The sequence below is a fragment of the Chrysemys picta genome, chromosome 11 (genome assembly GCF_011386835.1).
Source record: "Chrysemys picta bellii isolate R12L10 chromosome 11, ASM1138683v2, whole genome shotgun sequence".
In the NCBI taxonomy this organism is placed as follows: Eukaryota; Metazoa; Chordata; order Testudines; family Emydidae; genus Chrysemys; species Chrysemys picta.
This window is the reverse complement of record NC_088801.1, coordinates 35,987,787-36,004,398: the sequence shown is the minus strand read 5'-3', so window position 1 is coordinate 36,004,398 and position 16,612 is coordinate 35,987,787. Positions and strand designations below refer to the sequence as shown.

At 38.1% G+C, this 16,612-nt stretch overlaps 1 protein-coding gene across 3 annotated transcripts in view; it reads left to right on the top strand.

Moving 5' to 3' along the window:
• LOC101943653 (sodium channel protein type 1 subunit alpha) overlaps positions 1 to 16,612 on the top strand; it is a 174,234-nt gene that overhangs the window by 101,041 nt on the left and 56,581 nt on the right. For 2 of the 3 annotated variants that reach the window (XM_065561790.1, XM_065561789.1), the window contains 7 exons: positions 29 to 376; positions 1,581 to 1,713; positions 3,256 to 3,494; positions 5,982 to 6,155; positions 6,765 to 7,121; positions 7,991 to 8,470; positions 16,339 to 16,456. In XM_065561790.1, coding sequence (XP_065417862.1) covers positions 29 to 376; positions 1,581 to 1,713; positions 3,256 to 3,494; positions 5,982 to 6,155; positions 6,765 to 7,121; positions 7,991 to 8,470; positions 16,339 to 16,456 — 1,849 coding nt within the window. Of the gene's footprint in view, positions 1 to 28; positions 410 to 1,580; positions 1,714 to 3,255; positions 3,495 to 5,981; positions 6,156 to 6,764; positions 7,122 to 7,990; positions 8,471 to 16,338; positions 16,457 to 16,612 lie in introns of all 3 variants that reach the window. The other variant, XM_008178427.4, reaches the window with a different exon arrangement.

Here is a 16,612-nt window from a genome sequence, read left to right as displayed (position 1 = left end):
ATAATTATATTCTTTTATTTTCCTACAGTCTTTGCTGAGCATTCGTGGCTCCTTGTTTTCCCCAAGGCGCAACAGCAAAACGAGTCTTTTCAGCTTCAGAGGTCGAGCAAGGGATATAGGATCAGAAAATGACTTTGCTGATGATGAACACAGCACTTTTGAAGATAATGATAGCAGAAGAGATTCTCTTTTTGTGCCACGCAGACATGGTGAACGGCGCAACAGTAACATTAGTCAGGCCAGTAGGTCATCCAGGGTGCTGGCGGTGTTTCCAGCGAATGGGAAGATGCATAGCACTGTAGATTGCAATGGAGTAGTTTCCCTGGTTGGTGGACCATCTGTTCCTACGTCGCCTGTTGGACAACTTCTGCCAGAGGTGATAATAGATAAACCAGCTACTGATGACAATGTAAGGAAGATTTAAATAGCTCAGGCATGGTGGCCTTTTCTTACTGCACCAGCCTGTATTTTCTACAGAATGGAATTCCTTAGGAATGATCCTGGCTGGCCAAGCTATGAATGTTCCTGCATCTTGTAATACCTTTAATATACTAACAAAATAAGTTTGAAATTTAAGTATTTATCTGCAAAAATTCTCAGAGCTAACAAGAAAAAATATCAAATTAATATGCAAGTATTTGTCTATTATATACCCATAAAAATATGGTAGAACTTATTGTAGCTATTAAAAAGCTCTATCTGGCCACGTTGGATAAGATTTCAACTTACTATACGAATAGAAAGGGTATATAATAAATGTTACCATATGAATTCAGTCAGTATAACCCTGAATTTGTTGTAGATAATTTTGATAACATTGGGCTTTATCAGCTCATTGCAATATAATAACAGTATACATTCAGCACTATCATATATATGTTTTCATTCTTATGCGCTTTTCCCCCTTTTTTGATGTAGGTCTCTAGTATAGAAAATAAACTAAACAGTTATTGGAGGCACCACATTCATGCACCCTCCTTCAAAACCAAAAATGTCTGTGTGCACATATGTGCTGTAATCTATGTGTATATACAGATAACCAAATATTTTTAGAGATATTCTGCTATCTTATTTCAAGGTTGTCCACTTAGAGTACTTGGGAATACACCAGCATGTGGAAGCATGACTAAATCAGACTTTTTTTATTTGTTGCTGTTTAAGACTGGATGGATACCTTGTAATTTTACAACAATGAGACGTTTTATAAGAAGAAGTAAACATCCGCAAATGTTTCAATATGTTTGACTCATTTCTCATAAACGGTACTGAGATTTAGATTGTTGAATAATTATTCAATTTCACATTTCTCTCCCACAAACTTCATATGTTATGTATTGAACTGAGGATTTCTAGTAACTGACTGTGCAGGAGGATGTGATTCAATCGAGAAAATTTCTTTAATATATTTTGAAAATGCTAGGTTAATACAATAAGTAAGAAAAGTCTTGCATGATAAATTAAACAAAAAATTAAATTGCATGAAGCATGTATTCCTTCAAATTTAGAAATTCGGTGTATGTAGTATTTGCTTATTGTATCACTCAAGATGATGATCCTATCCATTATTATTCTATTTGCAGGGCATGACTACTGAAACAGAAACGAGAAAGAGAAGATCCAGTTCCTTTCATGTTTCTATGGATTTTCTGGAAGACCCTGCTCAAAGAGACAGAGCAATGAGTATAGCTAGCATACTCACAAATACTATGGAAGGTGTGTAAAATATTGAATTTAAAATGTTAGTGTATTTTCAGTGAACTTCTGAAACTGTCATTTGAAACTAAAACAATAACTTTAGATATGTATATTTTAACCTGATATTGTCCCTTTGTACAAGTGGTGCTGGAACATTTTTAATAGTGGGGGTGCTGAAAGCCAGCCCCCGTACCTCTGTCCGCGCCCCACCCCTCCGAGCTGAGGCTGGGAGCAGGGATGGGGGAGACCTGGACAGAGGTAAGGGGGCTGAGGCTGTGGCCACAGCTGGGGGCGAGCGTGGGGCCTAGCGTGGAGCCCTGGAAGTGGAGCTCTGGAAGCAGGGGGCCGGGCGTGGGGCCCCGGGTATAAGGGCCGGATCCAGCTTTTTTGCCGCCCCAAGCGGCGAAAAAAAGAAAAACCCGACTGAGCTGCCGCTGAATTGCCGCCGAAGACTGAATGGGAGAGATTGAGTTGCCGCCGAAGAGGAAGAGAGGGACTGAAGGACCTGCCGCCAAATTGCCACCCCAGACCCAGATGTGCCGTCCCAATAACGGACAGAGTGCTGCCCCTTTCTATTGGCCGCCCCAGGCACCTGCTTCCTTCGCTGGCGCCTGGAGCCGGCCCTGCCGGGTATGGGGCCAGCGCTGGGGAGTGGGGCCAGTGGCCAGAACTGGGAGTGGGGCCCTGGGCACGGGGCCAGCAGCCAGGACCCAAGCCCCAGGCAGAGGGCTGGGAACAGGGCCCAAGGTGCAGAGCCAGCGGCAGGGGAGTGGGGTACAGGGCCACCACCACCCTGCACCTCTACTTTCTGCACCTATGCTATCAGGAAATATTTCTAGATAGACTAAAAGAACTCCCAATTAATGTGTTTGTCTCACATTACTTAGTGAGACTTTTGTGTCATTGTTTTTTGACCATTCCAGGTCATGTGGTCACAAAGCACCGATTTTGCTATTATAAAGCTCATCATAGATGCAAAAATCCATATTACTGTGCACAAAATGGCTGCATAAGTACGTGTTTTTGTGCTCAAATAAGAATTTGTTTTCAAATAGAGGAATATTTAACGGGCACACCTGCTATATCAGGAAGTCTCAACCTTTTTCTTTTTGAGGCCCCCCCAGCATGCTGTAAAAACTCCATGGCCCACCAGTCCCACAACAACTGTTTTTCTGCCTTTAAAAACCAGGACCAGCATTAGGGGGTAACAAGCATGGCTATTTCCCGGGGCTTCACGCCACAGGGGCAACATGAAGCTAAATTGCCTAGGCTTTGGGTTGAGCCCTGGGTGGTGGGGTTCAGAGCCACGGGCTGCAACCCTGCATGACAGGGCTTCGGCTTTCTGCCCTGAGTCCCAGAGAATCTAACACTGACCCTGCTTGCGGACCCCTTGAAACCTGTTCACAGCCCTCCCGGGGGCCCCGGACTCCTGGTTGAAAACCGCTGTGCTACACCGTTCTCTGAAAATGTGGCAAGAGGATTTCAAAGACATCTTTGACACTGTATAGTATGGCATGCAGATATTTTACATTTTATTTTTTTTTACACATTTTTCCTTAGAACTTGAAGAATCAAGACAGAAATGCCCACCATGCTGGTACAAATTTGCAAACATTTTCTTGATCTGGGACTGCAGTCCACGTTGGTTAAAAGTAAAACATATTGTCAATTTAGTTGTGATGGACCCATTTGTTGATCTCGCTATTACTATTTGCATTGTTTTAAATACACTATTTATGGCCATGGAACATTATCCAATGACTGAAGAATTCAATAATGTACTTTCTGTTGGAAACCTGGTAAGTCTTTCAGTTTGTCTTGTGACATGTTTTTATTTTGCTTATTTGTTTGGTTTTGAAGGAGATATATCTGTATTATAGCTTTAAGCAGGAATTTCTTCTGTGCATTTTTTTTTTAACTAATTGAGTTGTCCTTTAGTTAGGTCTGTATTTCACTAAATTTTTGGAGCTCCCACCTTCAATTCTTTCTCAAGACATATAGATTAACAGTATAAAGTAATACTTTGTTTAATACATTACTTGGCAAATCTATTGAATCATCTCAGATTTAATCTATTCAAACCTCTTTGACATGTTTAAATTTCATCTTCTTCATGTCAATATATACAAATATGGTTTTTCGTAGTTTCTTTGGGCACATCTATTGAAAGGTAGTAGTTCCAGAAATTATATTAAAACACTTGCAAACAACAATTTTCAGTATGGAAATGTAGTTTCCTAATATATTGCATCTCAGTAGGTTTTCTAATTGTAAATGACCATCAGATTGGTTAGTAACCTGGCAATGCTATGGTTAGTATATAGAAAAGAAATTAAGATAAAGATAAATTAAGAAGTTTGTCAGTTGGTTCTCTGCAGCTCTAAAGCTTTTAAATTAAGAGGTTGGATCATATAAACATATTTAAACACTTGAACCTACAGTTCTACTTTGTTTTATTTCAAGAATAGATTTCATGTAATGTGCTTCTTTAATATCATTCATATTTATTGCAATGTGAAGGAAATATATTTTAGAACATGTAAATAGCTGTAAGATTAGATGATGCAGAATTAGCAGGCAGACAAAAAACCTGATTCTCTATACTTCAAATAATATACTATGTATTAAGAACAGGACATTTTATATGACAATCACATGATAAACCATAAAATGTGTTGTTCTAGAATTGTATAGTTTGTTTCCCATCCAAGGAAATGTCTCCTAACCTTGGTTGGTGAAAGTATTCTACATCATATGATTAGATATAGTATATGTCATTGCAAAGTGTAAGTGTGAAAGGGGGACAATGTTTATGAATTTGCCAAGGTGCCAGTTAGATTTTAAAGCTGAAATCTAACAAACTAGGTTAGTCAATATAGAATGGAATTTAATAGGATATCTCCTTTTCCTTGCATCCAGGGAGTGTAAGCTTAATTTTTTTTAATGCTGGATTCTTTTCTAGTCAACTTTTAACTTGAACAGTATTTTTCAAATCAGGACACTTGCTTATTTTTAACTAACCAGCAATTTATTAATTACTTAAAACCACATTAATATACAATCAATAGTTCACCACTCAAGTGTAGACACAACAAATGTTTTAGGTGTGTACTACACACATAATACAGTCTTGTAAGCAATTATCACAGTCTAGAGTTGAAGCTCAGCAGTTATAGCAAGGAACAATGTAAATTACTACGATTTCTCATTACATTTACTTATGATCATCAATTCTCAGTTCTTTAGTACCTAACATATTTATCACATTTCCAAGGATGCACTTGTCTCTAAGGCACTTTTAAGTACGCTGACTTTTATTTTTCCCTGTGGGTGCTTCACCCCCGTTCCACCCGAGGCCCGCCCTCGCTCCGCCCCTTCCTCTGAGGTCCTGCCCTCGCTCCACCTCTTCCCCCAAGGCCTCGTCCTTGCTCCACTCTTCCTGCCCCACTTTTCTCCCTCCCCTGAGGCCCCGCCCTTGCTCTGCCTTGGCTACTTTGAGGCTCCTTAGACAAAGTGTCTCACATGATGTGAACCATTTTTATTGTATTTTCTTCCTAGGTTGGTCCTTTTTTGGAATAAACAGAGATGGATAGCTTTTCTAATTGTTGAGGGCCAGAAGGACTCAGTAGTTATTAATCATTCAAGACATATCTATTCTATGTATATATCCCTTACAAAAGCTTAATGGGAAATGAAGTTAGTATGTCTAAACTACCTATAATATTAAATGCCATCATAATCCTGTTAACGATCTAATGTGCATTGAAATCAAGGAGAAGACTCCTGGGCAGATCCCCACCTGATGTAAATTGTTGATCTTGCTAGATCTTGTGAAATTAGGCTGTATAAGAGCATATCTTTATAGTGTCATTAATATCCCAACAATAGTGTTCTAGGCAGAGTAGCATGTAATTTCTTGGAAAGCATTCTATTGCATAATGTGAAAATTAAATTGGGGGCTTAAGTAATTTATTTCCTGTAAAATTAAATCAAATGAAAAGAAGATTTCGTATGTGTTCTGTGATGGAGTTTCTATCGGAAGCTGTGTATAAGATGTCACTATGATCATTCTTTTTAAAGCAACAAATTTTAAACACTAATAATAAAGTACTAAATAAAATAATTTGACCTTCCTTTGATTATTTTAATGATTTGAATTTAAGAATTTTTGTGAATAGCCATTCTAAATTATGCTCATTGAAGACATGTAGCTGGAATGTAAAATCTGCACAAATAATGGTAATTTAAATTTTCCAACTGAATAATAAATTGCCTTTTGAATTTAGGTCTTCACTGGGATCTTCACAGCAGAAATGTTTCTGAAGATAATTGCCAAGGATCCTTATTATTATTTCCAAGAAGGCTGGAATATTTTTGATAGTTTTATTGTAACACTTAGTTTGATTGAACTTGGTCTTGCAGATGTGGAAGGACTATCAGTTCTCCGATCATTCAGATTGGTAAATATATTAATAAAACAAAATATTATTGCAATTTACAGTTACAGGCTTTGTTGCACTAATAATATTTTAATTCAACTTTTGTGTCTTAACAAGATAACTTAAGGTCATTATGACTGATCCAAAAATGTGATCCACTTATATGTACCCCTGGCCATGCAGTGTCCTGTTGTCTTTAATGAGGACTCTGCAGGAATCCATACTAATGCATCCCAATGTAGGAGTGGGGCCTATTTCCAAATTTTTATTGCAATTACTTACTTCAAGTATTCTACAGTGGAGAAACACATGGACTTACTGAATATCTTTATTGTGCTCCTACTGATATTATCAGAGTGGATCTCTTCTTTATGTACACACAGGTAGGTAGGTAGTCTTGAAGTTCTGTGGCATCTGAGGGTAACACTGAACCCTAGATTTTAAGTTGCATGAGGTGTGTCTCTGGGCTTTTACATCCTTGATCCAAGACAACTGGGGTACCAAGTTGTAAAAGTCTGCAGCATTTTCATAATTGGCAGCAATACTTTTTTCACAAACTAATTTGTAAAACACTTTTGTGTCTCCGTTAAAATCAGTACTAACAATGCCTTTTTATTCTTTTTTTTTCAGTTACGAGTTTTCAAATTGGCAAAATCTTGGCCAACACTGAATATGCTGATAAAGATTATTGGTAACTCAGTGGGGGCTTTGGGAAATTTGACGTTGGTGCTGGCCATCATTGTCTTCATTTTTGCTGTGGTTGGTATGCAGTTGTTTGGTAAAAGCTACAAGGAATGTGTCTGCAAGATCTCCAATGACTGTATACTTCCACGCTGGCACATGCAAGACTTCTTCCACTCTTTCTTGATAGTATTCCGAGTGTTATGTGGAGAATGGATAGAGACTATGTGGGACTGTATGGAGGTTGCAGGCCAAGCTATGTGCCTTACTGTCTTCATGATGGTCATGGTGATTGGAAATCTAGTGGTACGTAATCAAAATGTTTCAAAGATTTATTCTGGGGAAAAAAACAATTCAATCGTGCAATGCAATGAGAATTCTGGCCCCATCCCAATAAAGCACTTAAGCATATGATTTCAACTGAACTACTCATATGCTTAAAATTAAGCTTAAGTGCTTTGCTGGATTGGAAACAGAATACTCCACACCTTGCAGGATCAAACTCATGATATATAATTATAGAGTGAACTTTAGTCACTCTCTTAATTTTTGTTTTTGCAATTTGCAAATACAGTGTGCTTCAAATAATGTTCAGCCTGTGCCTTTTTTATAAACTTATTTATTATGTGTCCAGTCACATAGAACACATGGTATAGTTTCTGTTCTCTGATTGGAGAAGTGAAACTTTTTAAACAGGATGATGAAGAATAACAAGAAGAAACTTCCTGTCTGAATTTTTGAATAAAATTTTTTTGTGCCAATATTTGTAAACTTTTGGGATTCAAAAGCATTTTCTCAAATACTTGCCAGTTGTCTGACTATTTGTGATTGGTGAATAATATGGCCCTATGAATCATAGCAAACCATATTTAGTTCTTTCATTTGTCATAATATTTGTGAATCACTTTTTTTACTATATGATTTGCCCTTCTTCAAATTATCATGAATTATAAACACACCTTTTTCTAATGCAAGTGTTTTAGTGTAAGTTTATTAAAGATATAACACTCCATTCATTATAAAAACACAGTTCTTGGGTTGTTTGGGGTTGTTTGTTTGTTTGTTTGAAACTTTGGTCCTTTAGACACATCCTTCACATAGCTTTAGAAAGTATTCTAGCAAGAAATTATTTCCACTGAGATAAATCTAGGAATTCCTTTTCTATCCTGTTCCAGGTTCTGAACCTATTTTTGGCCTTGCTACTGAGCTCATTTAGTGCAGACAACCTTGCTGCCACCGATGATGATAATGAAATGAATAATCTCCAGATTGCTGTAGCAAGAATTGAGAAGGGAATAGATTATGTGAAAAGAAAAGTACGTGAATTCGTCCAAAAATCCTTCGTTAAAAAACAAAAAGCTTTAAATGAGATCAAGCCACTTGAAGAACTAAACAAAAAAGACAGCTGCATTTCAAATCATCTTACAGTGGAAATAAACAAAGACCTTGATTATCTTAAAGATGGCAATGGAACTAGTGGCATAGGCACAGGCAGCAGCGTGGAAAAATATATCATTGATGAAAGTGATTACATGTCGTTCATAAACAACCCAAGCCTCACTGTAACAGTACCGATTGCTGTTGGAGAATCAGATTTTGAAAATTTAAATACAGAAGAGTTTAGCAGTGAGTCGGATCTGGAAGAAAGCAAAGAGGTATTTAAATACTGCTTATATACTTATTTTTTAATATTGTGATAATTTTTCTGTTTTTCTTTCAGCGTGAACTAGTTCAGGGATGAACTGGGCCCAAAGAATAGATACATCTTGCATGAAAAACATTCTTTTTAGCTTTCTGAATGATCAGCTTTTGTAGACCAAGAGTCTAATAAAATGATGTTTAAGTTCAGGTTATCTGATGTACTACAAAACCATTTAGTTGTTAAAACTGAAAAATAAAGCCAATGGAAGAACACAAGATACCATAAATGTTTTTTACAAAGTAATGAATCGAATACTAGAATTGCAATATAGTCAAACACAACAGCCTGGACTCGCTCAGCCATTTTGACCCAAATGTCATCATTTTTAATAAATAAATAAATAAACCACAATAAGTAAACAAATGGGAAAGCACATAGGGTTGAATTCTGGCCATACTGATGTCAATGGGAGTTTTGTCATTCATTTCAGTGGATCAGGATTTCATCCATAATCTTACAGCAGAGGGTGTCCATAGCGAATCATCTGAACCAGAGATCACAAATTACTGACCTAAAGAACATGAAGATATTCCTTAAGTTATCTGAGACAGTCCAGCCCACCAAGACTTGAATGCTATGTTCATACAATAGTCCTTGAAATTCTACCCCATAAAGCAGTTTAGAGCACTCCCTGGGACTACCCCGACAATCTTTACTGGTGATGATATTGTCACCATTTCCCAGTTAATACTTGAGGTATTAATAACCATCTCCCATTTTGCTGTTAAAGATGGAACAATTTAAATAGTGGCCAAATTTAAGTAAAACTATTCCTCCCCGCATCACACACACCTCTGCACAATGTACCTAGATGCAGTATAAGAGGTCACAGGAGGAGCATTTCCTTACTGAACTCACAGATGTTTGATTTATGGCTAAAGCGTGAGATCTAATGACCTTTCTCATTAGTTTATTTTCTTAGCTAACTTGAAAGCAAGCAGGCTGTCATAAGTGAAAATGAACAACCCTTGAAAGACTATGGAATGACATTCAAAGTACTTTTGATCTGTGAAACTGATAAATCCTGGATTTATGCAACAGTATAACACAAAAAGAAGAGTTGTGAAAACTATATAAAGTACAGTAAATAATGAAAAGTTCAACAAGCAAGTGGAATCTTTGTCTTTTATACTTCTCTATATAATTCTTTCTGATAGTAACAACATGAATGAGGCAGAACATCAGGAGTGCGATGGCTCCTTGCCTTCCCGCTTCCTCATCTCAGCTAAGAGCTACAGAAACTCTGACACCAGAGGGCTTATAAACTAAGGTCCCAGTCCTGTAAACAGTTATGTACGTGCTTCCCTTTATTATCCTGATTAGCTCAGTTGATTTCAATGGGATTATTCTCTGTAATAAAAAAATTAAGCACGTCCATATGGGTTTACAGGATCAGGGCATAAGGCCTGTTTCTGCAAACATGGTAGTAAACACTACACTTGGTAGTAAGTGTTTGCAGGATCTATCCCAGAAAAGGAAAATAAATTACATTTTCTAAAGATATCATCTGTGCAGGATTCTCACTCCTGGATCTTGTGCCTCCGGTGAAAGTCATTCAGGAAACTCCCCCAATTTAAAGATTTTGGCCCTCTGGGGCACTGTAGGCCAGTTTGAGGGTTTTGCTAATGGAACACTGATGTCCCAGCACACAGGTTTTTCTGGTGTGTTGGTACCTCAAAGACACATTTTTCCAACCAGTGCCCTTCTGGTTGCTTTGCACTGTAAGATGAAAAGAGGTGCCTACAGGAATTCAGTGCCTTAATGTCTAAACAGCTCAGGGCATTTCCTGGTATTTCAGCAGCATTTCCTTGAATGCATGGCCTCACATTCCAGGATCCTATGGTTCCTTTTTTGGCAAGTCTCTCAGAGCAGTTCATGTTTGCTGACACATCACAATTGCATTAACTTTCCTCTTATACAAGATGAAGGGAAGCTACCTCCCAGGAAGTGCTGCTGAGGGATGTGTATGATGCAGGAATAATATTGAATTGTGGTGCTAAATTTTCACTTCGTGAGAACTGACATAGGGAGGCAACAGGGCACAGAACTTTGCGTCGTCATGTATAAAGGGGCTTCCCTCCTTGTCAGCAGGGCCAGCTCCAGGCACCAGCCTTCCAAGCAGGTGCTTGGGGCGGCAATCTGCAAGCGGCGGCAGTCCGTGTGTTTTTGTCGCCCCAAACAGGGCACCGAATTGCCGCCGCGGACGGCGGGGGCAGTCCATGTGCCGTTAGGGTGGCACACAAGTTTCTGCGGCGGTGGCAATTCGGCGGCAGCTTCTATGTTCAGCTGCCCGTGGGGGCAATTCGGCGGCTTCTGTCTTCCGGTGCACGGACTGCCCCCACCGTCCACGGCGGCAATTCGGCACGCTGCTTCAGGCGGCAAAAACAGTAGAGCCAGCCCTGCTTGCCAGCATGACTGAATGATACTTTTGCATCCACTTTCTTTCCCCTCTCAAGAATGTGAGCTCTGGGGTGGATCCAGAGTTTTCTGGATATCAAGTTTTTCTTTCTGTGCCACCCTGCAATTAAAGTTACCTTTATCTCCATACTCCTGTAGCTAAAAGTGGTGGTCTATGCCTTACCAATGGTTTCTGGCTTTTAGAGTGTCTCAAATATTGGATACCCCCTAGAACTATGCAGGAGATTAATGTCAAGTTCCTTCTTGGTTTTGCAAATCTCGGTTTCTTTGTTTTAGGCAGAAGAATTTAAAGTGTGCTTTAGCCAATCGGTTCAATAGACAGAGGCAGAGGCAGTGTCAGCCTCCTTCCAGCCAGCGGCACATGTTCTACTGCTGAGCAGACAGCTCTGGATCCTTTCCCTTCCCCATACCAACTCTGAGGGTTTGCACAGCAGGAGGGGCGTGGGGCCAGGAAGGAGCAACACCATTTTTTCCTTCCCCTTTGTGGGAAGCAGACAGCTATGAGAGGGAGTCGCACACAAGGGGGAAGACCATTTTTGGTGGAGATAGGCACAAGATAAATGACTGTGTGGAGGGACGACATCTATGTGGGGGACTGGTGCCACTTAGCATGGGGAGTGACAGCCAACGGGAAGGATAGGTAGGGGAGGGGAGATGGGGCTGGCTATGAAGAGGTAAAGCTAGGGGAGTACAACTGAGGAGAGTGGGAACTAGGTGAGGAGGAGCCTGGGGGAAGGTGGAGATACTGGGGATTGAAGAGGAACTTTGGAGGGATAAAAAGGTAAGATTTGGGAGAGAGACAATGGGAAACTGTGAGACAGGGAATCTCCGGAATGGAAAATTAGTGGGATCTTTGGGTGGACATCAGGGAAAAAGGTTAATTATTCGGGTGGGTGAACAGAGACAGAAGAGGAAGATTGGTACATGACAGGAAGGGAACTCTTTGGCTTGACAATGAGTAGACATGACACATTGGCTTCCAAGGTGGGGGAAGAAAGCAAGGAGAAACCTGGAAATGTATTACTTTTCCTATAAAGAAGGCCTATACTGCTACTCACTAGAATTAAGTTAAGGACTGTTCATTTATCTTTTCCCCCCATCTTTGGCTAAAGCAAGCTGTCCTTTGCACTCTTTATACTTTAACTTGACAGAATTCTATTTTTTAAAATAATTTCAGTCAATAATATCATTGTTTATTTTTAAGCATTTTTCCAATTTTTATTAATTTTAATTTTCATAGTTGCAGGAAATTATGGGGAGGTCAAACAATAACAATTATTTAATAACAGCAGATTTGAGATTCAAAGAGTTAAAGATTTATAAACCATTAAAACACAAATTATCATCACTTGTTAAAATATATAAAGTAAATATCCTCAAATCAACAAATCAGACCTGGTTTTACTATTCATTCACTAGTCCATTTGTAACAAGCCTAATTCAGCAGTTTAAATCACTGAGTTTTGACTCAAGCAGCATTTTGTAAAAAGAAGGACGACAACGACCCAGGGAATTATAGACCAGTCAGTCTAACTTCAAGATACCGGAGCAAATTATTAAACGATCAATTTGTAAGCATCTGTAGGACAATAGGGTTATAAGGAATAGTCAGCATGGATTTGTCATGAACAAATCCATGCCAAACCAACTTGATTTTCTTTTTTGATAGGATTACTGACCTAATGGATAGGGAGGAAGCAGTAGATATGATAAACCTTGGTTTTAATAAGGCTTTTGACACAGTTACACATGACGTTCTCATAAGCAAACTAGGGAAATGTAGTCGAGATGAATTTACTACAAGGTGGGTGCACAACTGATTGAAAGACTGTAGTGAAAGAGTAGTTATCAATGGTTTGCTGTCAAATTGGGAGAGCGTATCTAGTGATGTCCCGCAGGGCTCAGTCCTGGTTTGGTAATATTCAATATTTTCATTAATGACTTAGATAATGGAGGAGAGATATGCTTATAAAATTTGCAGATATCACCAAGCTGGGATGGGTTGCAAGCACTTTGGAAGGCAGGTTTAAAATTCAAAAGGACCTTGACAAATTGGAGAATTGGTCTGAATTTAATAAGATGAAATTCAATAAAGACAAGTGAAAAGTACTTCACTTAGGAAGGAAAAGTTAAATGCACAACTACAAAATGGGGTATAATTGTCTAGGTGATGGTACTGCTGAAAAGGATTTGGGGGTTCTAGTGGACCAAAAACTGCATATGAGTCATCAGTGTGATGCAGCTGCAAAAAAGGCTAGAATGATTCTGGGATGTAGTAACAAAAGTGTTATATGTAAGACACAGCAGGTAATTGTCCTGCTTTACTCAGCAGTGGTGAGGTCCCAGCTTGGAGTACTGTGTCCAATTCTGGGCACCATAATTTAGAAAGGATGTGGACAAATTGGAAGAGTCCAGAGGAGAGCAACAAAAATAATAAAAGGTTTAGAAAAACTGACGTATGAGGAAAGGCTGAAAAAACTGGGAATGTTTAGTCTTGAGAAAAGAAGACTGAAGGAGGATCTGATAAGTTTTTCAACATGTTAAGGGCTGTTATAAAGGGGTCGCAGATCAATTTTTCTCCAGGTTCACTGAAGGTAGGACAAGAAGCAGTGGGATTAATCTGCAGCCAGGGAGGTTTACATTAGATATTAAGAAAAACTTTCTAACGATAAGGATAGTTAAGCTCTGGAATAGGCTTTCAAGGTAGGTTGTGGAAATCGCCTTCATTGGAAGCTTTTAAAAACAAGTTGGACAAACACCTGTCAGTGATGATCTAGGTTTACTTGCTCCTGCCACAGTGAAGGGGGCTGGACTTGATGACTTATCAAGGTGCCTTCCAGCCCTAAATTTCTATGATTCTATGATTTTTCTTTCTTTGCCTATTTGTAATTTTTGGTTATTTATCAATGGAAATATTTTTCCATCGGTTTGTGTGTGTACAGTGAAATCAATGTTTACTGACATTTACCAATTCAAGTCTAATCCTTCCAAGACTATTTATAATGCTAGGAAGTGACGGTAACTAGAAACTAACTACATAAAAAAGTAAAATTGATTAGTCTTTTTTCATTGACCAAGCTAGAGGTGAGCTTCAACCATTGCTCATATTGAATTGTATTTTACTAAGCAGGTAGTCCCATATAGTGAAGAACAATAAAGAAGTTTCAGTCTCTTTAATTAGGTATTTTCTTCTTTTATGAATGCAAAATAAAATTTAGAAAAAAGTTTAAAAAATTAAGAGCATTGCAAATACCTCTATCAAATGTCAACCGAATACAGAAATAGATCAATAATGCTGTCCTCAAACATTTTTCTTCACCAGTAGTTGGAAGTATAGCAACAGATGTCACATCTCATCTCTTGAAATGAGCATTTAATATATAAAAGCGAAGGCCATGATACTTTAAAGATTTATACACGTATTTAACTTCATGCCCTGTGAGTCTTTCCATTGAAATCAATAGGACTACTCACACCATGTCAGATTAGAAGGTTAGGCATGTGTGTAAGTCTTCATCATTACTTTTTTCAGTTTCAAAATGTTGCTATTTCATTTATAGCATTAACATATCAGACACAGCATGCAGTTTTATTGCATGTTAGTTCCTCCTCCATAATAAGTAAACTTTCACAGTTATCATCAAACAAAACTTAGTGTTTTTCATATCTCAGAAGATTGGGTTAGACTACTGAGTTCCCCTAGCAGGTGAAACATGACAGGATTGTTTGTCAACTAAAATGCTATCATAATATTATATTCTTCATCCAAGTCTGGTCTATGCTTGTAGATGTCAGAATTTGTATCATGACTTTCAGTTCATTTCATGTTTTCATTAAAAGTTGCTTCTCTTGTCTGAGAATTTACTCTTGTTAATTGCAACTACTTTATGACAGAATGAGGCATACTACATATTTCACATGAACTGTTTTCTCTTTTCCATCTTAATTTTCTACACTAAGCATCTGTTATACCCAGAATTCAATGTATTCCACAATGCTGCAGCTGTGGATATTGCTCCAGAATCTCAGCTTTTTGTCTTTTTTTCAAAATTGCTTCAAGCCCTTATGATTTCCGAGCGAATCCTGAAAAGCTTGATTTTCAAAGAGTAGCTGCTTACCACTTTGTGAAAATCCGGTCCTTTACAGTGTCCCCAAATGGGCACCCAAATATTAAAATTTCAGCTGAAGTGACTTCCCCAAAGTCATACAAGATGTCAGTGGTAAAATTCCTCAGAACTTCTTAACTTTCAACCTGTGCTTGGTCCTCAAGTTTACAAACATAAGCAAGCTTTGGGTTCATTGTTCAATGAAACATAAAACCAGTTGGTTACAAACCTTTTGCATAGTGCTGTTATTCAAATACTTCTTATATGTCTGCACTGGTTAGCAGTACAGCAGCGTACACACCGGAGTGTGTTTGTGTGTGTATGTGTACCATTAATTTCCTTAACTAAGTCTTGATGATGCCTATTGGAAATAATTTCCCTAAAAAGTTTACTAAGGTTTACCACATCTCAGCTACCCACTAATATTCCTTTATTAGTTAAAGGCCACTTGATATTGATTACATCCAAAATACAAGCATATACACACTTATACTTTATATTCTAGACTTAATACAGTTATAATTATTGGCCAAATACTCACAACAAAATCAGGCTCAGGAGATACCGTCATATTATGGTGTGACTCCGGAAGGGTAAGGAACAGCTCTGACAAAGAAACTCCAAAAAACTTGCCCTTTATACACTATAATAAACAAGTGATGTCATGGCAGGTTATCAGACCTTAGCTAAAGCTGGATGAGGGCTAAACCCAGTTCTCTGCCCCAGTTAAAACAAGCAGTCCTAACTAACTACTGGACTAAGCATTTCTTTATCATAAATTAAACAAACCTATCTAACCAATTATTTATTCTGCCTGGACCCCATTAAACCATGTTTTCTTTATTAGTATTACTTCAACCCAAACCTTAAAGAAAATAATGCTGGTGTTTCAAGGGACACTACAAATTTAATACAAACAATCCTTCTTTCTCATGATCTCCTTCTTTTTGATCATGTGCTTTGGGCCCATCACTCATGCTAACAACCAAACTCAATTTAAAACCATAGTTCACTCAGGCCCAGGAATATAGGCCTATGTTTCTATAATGCTTTCCAGAAACAATAGTAATAATTAATAAAATGCCTGGGTTAACTTTATATTAAAAGGACACATAGAGTACTGAAGTGGCAGCTAAAATGAGCACAAATGTATCAATTACTTACCTAAATTGAGCACTAAAACATTCAAAAATGTAAAAGAGTAGACACATACTATTAATTTTTGCTATGTATGTGAGCATTAATATTTACCTTAAATACGTTGATTAAATCTTTGTGGGGTTTTTTTATTTAACAGAAGCTAAATTTGTCCAGCTCATCTGAAGGTAGCACGGTTGATATTGGACATCCTGAAGAAGAGCAACATGAAGCTGAACCCGAAGAAGCTACTGAGCCAGAGGCCTGTTTTACAGAAGGTGAATGAAGCAAAATATAATCTGTACTGTTAAAAATATCAAGTAAAATGAAATATTTACTTACACTGTCTAATAATATTTATGGCTTGAAATATTGCTATATTGTCAAACTTTAACACTAAATAATCATGAATTTTAGCAATGGTATGTTCAGTA